This window comes from Eleutherodactylus coqui, chromosome 3 (assembly GCF_035609145.1).
Source record: "Eleutherodactylus coqui strain aEleCoq1 chromosome 3, aEleCoq1.hap1, whole genome shotgun sequence".
Lineage (NCBI taxonomy): Eukaryota > Metazoa > Chordata > Amphibia > Anura > Eleutherodactylidae > Eleutherodactylus > Eleutherodactylus coqui.
This window is the reverse complement of record NC_089839.1, coordinates 236,824,258-236,837,914: the sequence shown is the minus strand read 5'-3', so window position 1 is coordinate 236,837,914 and position 13,657 is coordinate 236,824,258. Positions and strand designations below refer to the sequence as shown.

Sequence of the window (13,657 nt, the reverse complement as noted above, 5' to 3'; positions counted from 1 at the left end):
AATTCTAGCACATCTCAGAAGTGATCCCAAGTCATCATGGAAACCTAGCATTAAAAACAAAACACAGTGGCCAACATTAATTTGTTTATGCCAGTTTTTTATTGTAACATGCAACTTTTTAAAGATGGCTTCAGAACATTGACCAACTTTTCAGAATTTCTTACAACTTTTCTTTTAATTTGTAAGATTTAAAAAGTGACAAGAAACGTTACTGTAGTGTCCAAGAGGGAAGTTACTGTGGTGTTCAATAAGACATAGTTCAGGCCAATTTTTCATTAATGGAAGGTTGTCGCAGAGACGTCCGCTCCAAATACACAGAGGTTGGAGCGGAAACCTCTGTACTCATCTCCTTATAGTGGCTGGCGCTTGGATGTGCAGGCACAGCTGCCATTGATTTCAATGAGAGCTGTGCCTGCAGTTACAAGCACCAGCCACTAAACAGAGGTCAGCGCAGAAGCTTCCACTCCAACCTCTGTCTTATTGCGGTACAGACAACATGCGCCCACTCAACTGATCGGTCGGGTTCTCGAGCGACGGATCCCAGCCAAATTAATTATTGACGATCTATCCTGATAATAAGTCATCAATAGAATTTTCCTGGAAAACCCCTTTAAAGTAAGGAGAAAAGGCACTAATTTGTGGCTCAAATCTATGCCTGATCATACAGGGCATAGAAAGATTGTCAGAGAGGTCAAAATGGGCCTTATAAGAAGTATGCACCTTTTAAAAAAAATTGACACAATTATCATCAACTACCCTTTCTAATTTGAGAGGAGTACAATAGACTATGGCTAGTAAACATTGGTCGGTAACTTAAATTTTATACTGAGTTTAATGGGAAGCCAGGAAAGAGACTAACAGATGAAAAGCATTCAAAGGGATATATAAATCTAGGAGCAGTAATTATGATAAACCGCTACAGTTTATGACCAAACAAGAGGTTGTAGTCATCAAGGCAAAAAATTACATTAGAACGCATTAGAATTTTTTCGACCTCCTGATTCAGGAAGGGGGTATTTTGAAAATATTTTTTACATGTTGGAGCAGTGATATTTTGTAATGTTTGAGAGAAATGAAGAGATAAGTTGAGAAAAACATTCATTAAATTGATCTATTTCCAGCTGACTGTTGATGGTCCTGGGCTGCAGACCTCCACTGAACTACTATTGATGTAAGGAGTAGCCATCGATACTTTATAACTAGAGATGAGCGAACGTACTCGTCCAAGCTTGTTACTCGTTTGAGTATTAGGGTGTTCGAGATGCTCGTTACTCGTAACGAGTACCATGCGGTGTTCGGGTTACTTTCATTTTCCTCCCTGACAAATTTGCGCGCTTTTCTGGCCAATAGAAAGACAGGGAAGGCATTACAACTTCCCCCTGCAACGTTCAAGCCCTATACCACCCCCCTGCAGTGAGTGGCTGGCGAGATTAGGTGTCACTCGAGTATTAAAATCTGCCCCTCCCGCGGCTCGCCACAGATGCATTCTGACATTAGTTCAGGGAAAGTGGTATCTTGGTGGAGCTGCTATAGGGAGAGTGTTAGGAGTGATTTTAGGTTTCAAGAACCCCAACGGTCCTTCTTAAGGCCATAAATCTTCTCTATATGCGCTCAATGGGGCCGGCGGCAGCAGCGCCGACCCCATTGAGAACATATAGAAGACATCCTTCTTCTCTGCCACAGCTGTAACAGCTGTGGCAGAGAAGAACGATGTTTGCCCATTGAATTCAATGGAACCAGCAATACAGCAGGTTCCACTGAAAGCAATGGGCTGCCGGCGAGCGCAGGATGAATTGTCGGGAAGGGCTTAAATATATAACCCCTTCCCTGCAATTCATCCAGAAATGTGTTACAATAAAAATATATACCGGCGTATAAGGCGACGGGGCGTATAAGATGACCCCCCAACTGTCACCTTATACGCCAGCAATACAGTGGAGCAAAGAATAAAAATCATTACTTACTTCTTCTGACGTTCTGCGGCGCTGCTGCAGGCTGTCGCTCCCTCCTGGTTCCCGGCAGAGCATTGATTTCTCTACGAAGGGCTTTAAATCCCCGCCTCCAGAAACACACGTGCCTTCAGCCAATCACAGCCAATGACAATGATGTCATTGAATGGCTGTGATTGGCTGTGTTTCTGGAGGCGGGGATTTCAAGCCCTGCGTCCAGAAAGCAATGCTCTGCCGTGGACCAGGAGGGAGCGACAGCCTGCAGGAGCGGCGCAGAACGTCAGAAGAAGTGAGTAATGATTTTTATTCTTTGCTCCACTGTATTGCCAGCGTATAAGGTGACAGTTGGGGGGTCGTCTTATACGCCCCGTCGCCTTATACGCCGGTATATATTTTTATTGTAACACATTTCTGGATGAATTGCAGGGAAGAGCTTATATATTTAAGCCCTTCCCGACAATTCATCCTGCGATCGCCGGCAGCCCATTGCTTTCAGTGGAACCTGCTGTATTGCTGGCTCCATTGAATTCAATGGGCAAACATCGTTCTTCTCTGCCACAGCTGTTACAGCTATGGCAGAGGAGAACGATCTTTACGCTGACAGTGGGAGGGGGGGGCCCACTCTTGCCGCTATTGTGGCTTAATAGTGGGACCTGTGAACTTGAGATGCAGCCCAACATGTAGCCCCTCGCCTGCCTTATTCGTTGTTGTGTCGTTCCCATCACTTTCTTGAATTGCCCAGATTTTCACAAACGAAAACCTTAGCGAGCATCGGCGATATACAAAAATGCTCGGGTCGCCCATTGACTTCAATGGGGTTCGTTACTCGAAACGAACCCTCGAGCATTGCGAAAATTTTGTCCCGAGTAACGAGCACCCGAGCATTTTGGTGCTCGCTCATCTCTATTTATAACTGGACCTTTAAGTACCTTTCGGACGTTAGTGGGTAGATGGTTGAAATATCATCAGAAACATTTACAAGAGGAAAGAAAGAAAATATTTAATGACTAAAGGAAAAGTTTATGTGGTTGTATAGATAGAAAACATTATCAGACTAAGAAATCAACTTCTCTGATACAAGAATAAAGAAGAGCATTAAAAAACACAGGGCACCACTGAAGTTAAACTAGAGTCTGTGAGGAATACGAAGAGTAACCCAGATGCTAACTCAGCTGGACACCTGAAGTGTTAAAAGTTTTACAGAATGTGACATGGAGGTGTTTAAAAACATGACAAGTTCTAAAGACCTTTTAGTGTTTATTAGTTTCTTTAAACAAACACTGATGGAGAACACTGGGGGGAATTTGCAAAAGATTGGCAACCTTACACCAGTCTTTAGCAGCAATCTGCTGGAGAAAGAGGTACCAAATTAATTTAGAAGTGACTTATTATTGTTTTATTTATTTATTTTTATATAAATTATTTACTTATTTTGTATATGTCTACATTAATTCCAAGGCGCTATACAAATAAAAAATAGGGTTAAATTACATTGCACTACATCTTAGCTGCAGATACTACTACATATGTAACCACAGTGCATATATAAAACAGGAACTGTAAATAGTACATAATTGATACATAGAGAGAAGACCTTGCCTGCAAGCACTTACACTGTACAGGGCAAACAGACAGTAGGTGAAGGTATAAGGTGCTTATCCTGTGGTGGCAGCAGGATTAGAGTAGGTTGAAAGTTTTTAGGTTTCTTTGTTTTTTCACGCGGCTTAGAGTCTGATGGGTTGAGGTTGTGAGTTCTGGAGTATAGTATATGCACGAGAGACATCTTGGAGAGGATTATGTATGAGCAGACTAGGGTACAGTAGAGGAGAAGGTCTTGCGAGGACTGATGGTTACAAGTGGGGAGGTATCAAGCTCAAACATGTATGGAGGTGACATGTTGTGGACGGTCTTGTATGTCATTGATAATAACTTGAACTGGATTCTCTGGGTAATAGGCAGCCAGTGAAGGGATTGACCGAGGGGAAAGGCAGGAGAGTAAAGAGGGGAAAGGTAGATAAGCTAAGCAGCAGAGTTGAGGATGGATTGGAAGAGTGCAAGGACACTGGAACAGGGGCATGGTTCTTTGGTGCATTTTTGACTGTCCATGTGCCTGAAATGCAAATCTACTCCAGCTAGAAGAATGAAGAAAGTCGAAAAGTTTTACACAATTATGGCATATGCCAAAATTTGTGACTTTTTTCTGCCAGACTTCTGGTGCAAAGTCATGGGGGAAAAAAAACAACAAAGTTTTATATAAAGAAGATTTAAAATAAATCTGGAATAAAACCTGATTGCAAGTAAACATATTATATACCTTGTTGTAGAGGGGAAATGTCTAAGTAGTGTTTGCAATGGCTCATATTTGTGACAATATCGAGAAAAATCCATTTTAGCTCTGTGCTTCTTTTTGAATTGCTATTGTGTAAAAGGAAGAACTGTAAAATATTGCAATCAGGAGAGCTAATAAACAACCCACACAGCTTTCCATTTCAAAATGTGTCTGTAGGAGATGTAGTCATTCCATTTGAAAGCATTTTTCCTAGGGTACCTTAATGGCCTTTATGAAATGCAGCCATTTGTGTAATAGCTATGCAAAGAATTGCCTTAAACATAGTGTCAGCCACAGAAAATGACACACAGCAAGCTCTATGTATATCACTGTGTTGGAACACATCTTTTTCTTCTCATTGAGCTTTCAGAAATTACAGTATGAAAATGTAGCTAAAAATAATTTGTCTGTGGCGCAAATTATATCTTTCATTCCTGTTAGCCTCAAATCACTCAAATCACTGGTTTTACAGGCAGCGTTAGATGGCTGTCAGTGCAAAATACACCAGGGTCGGAGTGGAATCCAGCGCTCTGACCCCTGTATAGGTGCAGCTCTCACTAAAATCAATGGGACCCCAGCCTGCAATTATAAACGCAGCTCCCACTGATTTCAGTAAGAAATGTGCCTGCAATTGCGAGCATCGGCCACCACACAGAGGTCGGAGCAGTGGTTTCCTATCCCGGCGCTAACGGCTGGTGCTACCTGGAAAACCCTTTTAAATTAAAAACTATGTTGTACAATCTGCCTGTTTGCTCAGCTGGCAAAAAGTACATTTCTACCAGTCTGTGTTAACATGTATACATCTCCATAAGTATTTCATTACATTGTTTTAGAACTTTACACAACCCATTCATTGTTCTGATTCTCGCCACATCGCAGTGATCTGAATGATAATCGTTCAGTGTAAATGTCCGCAGTGACTAAATAGCTAGTGATAATTTATTTGACATTCAGTTTCTGCAGACACAAAAATGAAACAATGATTGGCCTGTGCAAACAGGCTGTTGCTCATCTATGAACCATGGCCTATTTACTGTGAATGGAGGCGCCAATATTCTTGCCTGCTCCTCCTCCATTCACTGAGCGATGATCTCTGAAATGACTATCAGGCACTGAAAGGGGTTGTCCCGCGAAAGCAAGTGGGGGTATACACTTCTGTATGGCCATATTAATGCACTTTGTAATGTGCATTAATTATGAGCCATACAGAAGTTATTCACTTATCTGTTCCGTTGCTAGCGTCCTCGTCTCCATGGTGCCGTCTAATTTCAGTGTCTAATCTCCCGATTAGACGCGCTTGCGCAGTCCGGTCTTCTCCCTTCTGAATGGGGCCGCTCGTGCTGGAGAGCTGCTCCTCGTAGCTCCGCCCCGTCACGTGTGCCGATTCCAGCCAATCAGGAGGCTGGAATCGGCAATGGAACGCACAGAGCCCACGGTGCACCATGGGAGAAGACCTGCGGTACACCGTGGGTGAAGATCCCGGCGGCCATCTTCGCAAGGTAAGTAAGAAGTCACCGGAGCGTGGGGATTCGGGTAAGTACTATCCGTTTGGTTTTTTTTAACCCCTGCATCGGGTTTGTCTCGCGCCGAACGGGGGGGGCTATTGAAAAAAAAAACAAAAACGTTTCGGCGCGGGACAACCCCTTGAAGCACCCGATAGTCGTCCCATGTTAATGGACCTTAACACTACATATACAACCATATGTCTGCAGTCCTATACCACTACTGCTATGGTAGTAGGGAAAGTTTTCTTCTTTTTCAGTTTTCATGAGATTTTTTCTACAAACTATATGTCACATGTAACATGAACTCTAGTAAATTAGGATGCAGACAAAATACTCACAGGAATAGAAATAATAAAAGGAGAGAGGAAACACAGGCAGCAGAGAGCTCTTGTGCAAGAACAATGACTGGGCCCATTACTTTTTTATCAACTCATAGAATACCTTCCTTATGGCTTTTCTGTGAAGAAGCTTTGATGCAAGTTGGTGAATGGTTGATGTGGAGACCTTTCTTTAATTACATTTTACATAGTTTTATACTGGTGTACCAATAGGGGGCTGCAATTGTAACCCAGCTTCTAAGCTAGGGGAGCCCTGAGGCCCCCCTCATCACTCATATTGCGGTGATCCTCCCCTGTGCCCTCCATCTGGCTGAACAATTAGTGCACAGTAACATCTCACACACAGCAGCGCTGCACACACTCTTACACTGCTTGTTGCTTGACTCCTCTGGCTTGCAGTGCTACCCATTCTCACAATGTGCCCATAGCTCAGTTTAATCAGAGCGTAGCATGACTGCGCCTCCCTATTTCTTTTCACTTTGTGACGTAAGGAGGAGTTATACTACACTCTGACAGAACCGAGTGAAGGGCAGCACGAGAGAATGTGTAGCGCTACAGCCGGAGGACTCAAATGACAAACAGCATGTGAGTGTGTACAGCGCTGCTGTGTATGAAACACTTGTTACTGTTACTGTCACTAATTGTTCATCCGGCCCCAAGAGCCTTTAGCTATGCCCATATAGCTTTACTATTACATGCAGAAGTAACAAGCAGGTGTTCGACATCACTTAGGATTTTATTATTTGGAGCAAGTGCAATGAGTTTGTGTCTCTTCCATATGGGCTTTTTAAGTGTGCTCATACTCAGTTGGATTCATTCGTGGAGGCACATACCCCAAAGGCGATACCTCCTTTGTCCTTAGGTGCACATGTCCATCCCAGCACAGGTCTTACTTGGCATTTGAAATAATTTGGTAATAAATATTTTCCAGCATTATAAAAAACAAAGCAATCCATACTGAATTTCCAGGTCACCATACCAGCTCCTTCTTAGCTCCTTCTCCATGATAGATAGATAGATAGATAGATAGATAGATAGATAGATAGATAGATAGATAGATAGATAGATAGATAGATAGATAGATAGATAGATAGATATGAGATTGGTAGATATGAAATAGGTATATATGAGATAGATAGATATAAGAGATATAGATATAAAAGAGAGATATAGATAGATAGATAGATGTGAGATATATATATATATATATATATATATATGATAGATAGATAGATATGAGAGAGCTAGATATAAGAGATATAGATATAAAATAGATAGCTAGATATGAGATAGATAGATATTAGATAGATATAAGATAGATAGATTGATCGATAATTGATAGATATGAGATAGATAGATAGATAGATAGATAGATCGATATTAGATAGATATGAGATAGATAGATAGATAGATATGAGATAGATAGATAGATAGATCGATATTAGATAGATATGAGATAGATAGATAGATAGAGTGTTGTCAGACACTGCCTGTCAGTATTGATTATTCATTGAATGATAGCAAGAATTAAGAACTGTGTAAATTCAGATAGACGTGAAATTAGTTACATGTATAAATAGACCATAACTATAAATAAAAGCTATTTCTCAGCTCCGATAATCATTTGCACAGACATGGAAGACTTGCTGCTATTTTTGCAATCTGTTCTTGTGGATTGGAAAATATGGTGACCTTGCTTTTAAAGATTCAGACTTATTGGAGCTTAAATTTGGATTAGTTTACTGCAGTCCTCATGGGGTAGATTAAAACTCAGATGGGTAATTATGATTCTGCAATATGTGTAGAGCAGTGGATAACACATTGGGTTGCTGACTCCTGCATAGTGGCATTATGTAAATGTCACAGTGAAGTGAGCAAAGCTGTATTGATGCAGAGGGTTCATTAATTTTCGGACAAACATAGCACAAAACTGACCATTCAATTCTTTACATGACATTTTTTTGCCGCTTCTGACAATGGTTTGAGACAAGGAAATGAGTGGCTTTTTTATTATGCTTAGTTCAATATGACATTATCACTAACCTTTCAACAGCATTCCCTGCAAGTCTTAGTTAGGTGTCTTCAATTCTTATACACATTTTGCCTTTTGCATTACTGAGTTAGTAGAGAAAAGGCAAATTGCAGATTTCTGTACATTCATTTTTCATTGAGCAGGGGGTTGGAGCAGAAGATGGCCCTGGAGATTCCTCCAACTCTATTATGATTCTATAATTCTATTCTATGATTCTTTGTAAATTTTGGCATTTATTAGTGTAGGGATCCTACTAAGCAATAAACCAGATCATTATTGTGTAGTTCCATATTCCAGACTGTGATTAAAACCCGAGAGCTACTAATGAACAATGATCTTATTAATTGAGTGCAGAAGGTCTCTGATGGTATTTTTTTTACACATGCAAATTTGATGCAATTTTTGGTGCAGTTTTTAAAGTAGTGTATTCAAAAAAAGCACAATTTTCCCTATATACTTTCTCTTCCACTACTTGACATTGGTTTCAATACTGCATGCTAAAGTATCCAAAGTGTGTGAAGCAAATTAAGATAGCAACTGATGTGTTAAAGTCATTCATATTTACAGCACGGCAAGAGTATTGTGCTAGGACATAACTTGTATAAACAAGATCTCTTCTGAGCTCAAATGTCTCCATGTCTCTTGAGTAGAGATCAGCGAGTACCAAAATGCTCGGGTGCTCGTTACTCGAGTCGAGCTTTTCGTAATATTCAAGAGTAGAGATGAGCGAGCACCCAAATGCTCGAGTCCGCGTTATTCGAGTCGAGCTTTTCGTAAAAGTCGAGAGCTCTACTCGAGTAATGAACCTAATTGACTACAATGGGAGACTCGAGATTTTTTGTACGTGGGACGCCGGGTGCCAAGTTTTTTTTTTCCTAGGTTCGTTTTCTCTCTCTCTCTTTCTCTCTCTCTCTCTCTCTCTCTCTCACAGCGGTGAGGAGTCAAAAACTGTGGCGGGGTCGAACACGGCTTGATGCTCGTTCGAGTAACGAGCACCATTGAGTACGCTAATGCTCGAACGAGCATCAAACTTGGCAGAGTATGTTCGCTCAACTCTATTCAAGAGCTCTATTTGAGTAACGAACCCTATTGAAGTCAATGGGAGACTTGAGCATTTTTGTATTGGACCCGCCGGGTGCCGAGCTTTTTTTTCTCTCTCTCTCTCCCCCAGCCAGCCACATACTGCTGTGGACGTGCGCACGCTGGCACATCACAGCAGGAAGTGGTAATGCGAGGAGGGGTTAAAACGGAAAGGGGTCGAACACGGCATGGTACTCACTCGAGTAACGAGCACCATCGAGTATGCTAATACTCGAACGAGCATCAAGCTCAGATGAGCATGATCACTCAACTCTACTCTTTAGTATAGATTAGCGAACCTTTGAAAAGTTCCGTTTGGCTGGTTTGCCAAATTTTGTTAAAACGCTTGGTGCAAATTAGTTTGAGCATGGTGGTTGTTCTTCAATGAATGTAGCTCAGTATATAGCACTGTAGTCCTGCAGTTCTGGGGTCAAATTTGACCAAAGACAATATCTGCATGGAATTGGAAAACTCAATTGTTGTGTTTATGGTCATATTTGAATATAGGACTCTAGCACTGCAAGGCAACAGTACTACAAACTGAGCTACCAAGTTTCTTCTTTCACAGGAACATGAGAATAACGAGAACAAACATGAAGAGAACTCCATGCAGATGTTGTCTTTAGTCAGATTTGAACCTAGAACACCACCACTGCAAGGCAATACTGAGCTACCAAGTTTCTTTAACTTGCAAAAAATTAAACTTTCTGGATTTAAGGTGCAACTGTTTTGACCAAGAAAATTGTTGACACAACAGAATTAACCTGATTCTTCTTAATTGATTTAATTAAAACATTTCGGGGATGCAGCGCTTTCCTCAGAATAACTGTGTAAAGTGCTGAGCACAATAATTAAACAATAGCAATCAATAGAGTAAGAGAAATATAAAGGGAAAGAAGTAAAAGGGAAAGAAGAAGGGATACATAAAATACAAATCATCAGTTGAAGTGAATCCAGGATAAGATGGTGAATCCAGGATAATCCAGGCAGATATTTCCTTCATCCCCGCTAGTTAAAATAATTCCTGCTGCCACATCTGTGACAGATGCAGCAGAGGAATTCTTCAATTCTCTACCGCAGCTGTCACACATGTCAGCTGCAGTAGAGGATTGTGCTGCCGGCAACCCCTTCAATTGATTAAACATAAGACCTTCCCTGAAAATCCAGTAAAAGTGCTTTAAAAAACAAAAGAAATAGATACTCACCTCCCTTCAGCTGCCTGGGCTCAGCCATGTCTTCTCCTGCTGTTCCCTGCACTGTGGTGCTGATCTATCAGCAGGCGGGGATTTAAGATCCCCGCCTGCTGAAAGAGCTGAATGTGATTGGCTGAGTTGCTCAGCCAATCACGGGCAGCTCTCTCCTGTCATTCATTTGGGGAGATAGAAACCATATATAAGGGACAGTGCTTCAGTACTGTGTGTAGAGATCCACAAGTAAAAGAATAAATAACAAAAGGACTTACCCAGCATCAGGGGGAAGCCTAGGACTAAACCCCCCACTGACACCTCCACGTCCTAGCTGACGTATAAATAAATCCCAAATGGATGGTATCCACAAACAGGTCTCCTGAGATCCCAGGGAACGGGAGAGCTTGCCTAGCTTATTGTACCTCACAGTGGAGACCGATAGATGCAATATAGTAAAAGAAAAAAAGGCTCGGCGCTCCTTTCAGGAATACCCCGATATGTATAACTAAAAAGATCAGAATTAACAATCTTTTAATACCAAACAAAACAGTTATATACAACGTGTTTCGTTGTGCAGCTTATATTTAAAGCCCTACCCTGAAATCAATTGAAGGGGTTGCCGGCAGCACAATCCTCTACCGCAGCTGACATGTGGGACAGCTGCGGTAGAGAACTGAAGAATTTCTCTGCTGCATCTGTCACAGATGTGGCAGATTTGGCAGCAGGGAATTATTTTAACTAGCGGGGATGAAGGAAACATCTGCCAGATTTTACACTAAAATCTTTCTTTTTCAGGGAAGGGCTTATATATAAAGCCCTTCCCTGAAAAGGAATGCAGAGGTGTCGGCAGACCATTGTTTTCAATGGAGCCGCCAGCAGCAGCCGCGGCTCCATTGCAGACAATGCACGGACCTGCACCTATGTACGCACCTATGTACGGGCAAAAACACGCTCGTGTGAAGCCACCCTTAACCCAGCCATTTCTAAGGAAGGGGTTGCATCCATGAAACATATTAATACTAGCTGTTTTAACCCCTAAATGACTGCCAATACGGCTTTTAACCATCTGTATCAGAGGTGTATGTGTGAAGAGAGATTGTGCGGCGATCTCCCTCCATAGAACGTGGATGCCGGCTGTTTCTTACAGCGGATACCCACCGGCAACAGGTCCAATGAGCCGCACGGCTGATTGGAGCTGTTAACCCTTTAAATGACCTGAAAAATGTTCGGGGGTCCTGTACGCCCCCCCGCAATGAGATCACAGGGAACCGTGTGGGTGTCATGGCAGCCAGGGGCCTTCTGAAAGGCTCTTTCTCAGGGAGGAAGGGAGAAAGAGACCAATGTTTAGGTCTTGATACACAACTGAGCTTTGGTGGCTTTTTTCAGCTTCAGTAGTGAGGCTAGGTGACGTCACCCCCTGCCCGCAGCTTCTGTGTATGCAACCGCTACCAGCCGCAGTGGCTGCGTCTCACACGTGTGCTCTGTGTTTTTTTCTTAAACTGCTGGTCATGGCCTTCTGCTTCTGTTCTCCACCTGTCTTTGCTCAGTGAGTGCTTTCTACATTGGCATATTGTTGTTCTTTTTTGGCATACCGTTCACGTTTAGCACACCATTTGCACATTATTGCTTTTAAAATTAAAAGGTGTTGAATCCATTCACAGGATCTAATGCTTATTACACAAGCCAATTGCTTCACATTAATCATGTTTTCTTCTCTGTCTTTTGGAAAGGATGCATTAATTTATATTAAAATACAGTGTATTTGCCATAAATCATGAACAGATACTTTCTTCGGCAGTGCTTGCTCAGTCTCTTACTTTGTTATAATTTGGATACTATACATTGAATTATCTTTTAATAATGCATGTATTTTTTTAGATGTATGAATATCACATAGTAGATGTTTTATATGAGTGCATTAATATTGAATAGTATATTTGTTGTGTATTCTTCTAATTCCAATGTTAGGCCAGATATGCATTTTCTGGATGCAATCTGTTGGTTCCCAATGGTCTACTACATGGTTGGCTGCATAGACAAGTAGGTAAACCCACTCATTTCAGTTTTATTATATGTTGTGGCGTTGTGTGCTTGTGCAAGTTGTGAAGTCCTGCATGATTTTTGTCAGCCACGCAAATTACTTGAACCCGTTTCAGTTTCAATTTAAGAATATTACATTGTTAGGCCTTAGTCGGACGGGCGTTTTTAGCTGCGATTTGCGCATGCGCATGCGTCCGGCGATTTTATAAAACCATTGCTTTGCAATGGTATCGGACACATGAGCGCTTTTTATGCGCTCGTCCGATAAATTATAAAACAAAAAATCGCAGATCGCACCTATCTGCGATCTGCGATTCCTGTTCTCTTCTCTATATGCGCTCAATGGGGCCGGCAGCAGCAGCGCCGACCCCATTGAGAACATATAGAAGACAAATCATTCTTCTCTGCCACAGCTGTAACAGCTGTGGCAGAGAAGAACGATGTTTGCCCATTGAATTCAATGGAGCGGCAATACAGCCGCTCCATTGAAAGCAATGGGCTGCCGGAGTGCGCGGGGTGAATTGTCGGGAAGGGGTTAAATATATAAGCCCTTCCCTGCAATTCATCCTAAAATGTGCTAAAATAAAAAAAAATTGTATACTCACCTTTCCGCTGCAGCCGGAGTCCAGCCGCGGCCGCTGTCAGTTCTCCTGAACTGCTTCTTGGCACTATTCAGCCGGCGGGGCTTTAAAATCCCCGCCTGCTGAATGATCTGCCTCTGATTGGTCACAGCCCTGACCAATCAGAGGCTGAAAACACTCACACACCCATTCATGAATTCATGAATGGGTGAGTGACTGCTGCCTCTCAGCGCTGAGCCAATCAGGGGCAGGTCTGACTCACATCCATTCATCAATTCATGAATGGGTGTGAGTGAGACATGCCTCTGATTGGCTCAGCGCTGAGCCAATCAGGGGGCAGGTCTGACTCACACCCCCTTCACACCCACTGCAGGACGGCCGCCTGGAGCTTCGGCTGCCGGGAGAAGGTGAGTGTACAATTTTTTTTGATTTTAACACATTTTAGGATGCATTGCAGGGAAGGGCTTATATATTTAAGCCCTTACCGACAATTCATCCCGGGCTCGCCCGCAGCGCATTGCTTTAAATGGAGTTGGACAGCTCCGGCCCGTTTCTAATGAAACGCGGCTAGGAGCAGATTTTCGGGCGATTTGCGGGCGACTTGCGCGCACCGGTC

The 13,657-nt window shown here is 42.4% G+C and overlaps 1 protein-coding gene across 3 annotated transcripts in view; it reads left to right on the top strand.

The window, feature by feature from the left end:
• LOC136619984 (potassium channel subfamily T member 2) overlaps positions 1–13,657 on the top strand; it is a 591,696-nt gene that overhangs the window by 440,650 nt on the left and 137,389 nt on the right. Inside the window, exon 20 of one of the 3 annotated variants that reach the window (XM_066594711.1) lies at positions 12,389–12,460. The exons of the other annotated variants lie outside the window; for them this stretch is intronic. Within the exon in view, the coding sequence (XP_066450808.1) occupies positions 12,389–12,460 (72 nt within the window). The remainder of the gene's footprint in view (positions 1–12,388; positions 12,461–13,657) is intronic. 3 annotated transcript variants of the gene reach the window in all.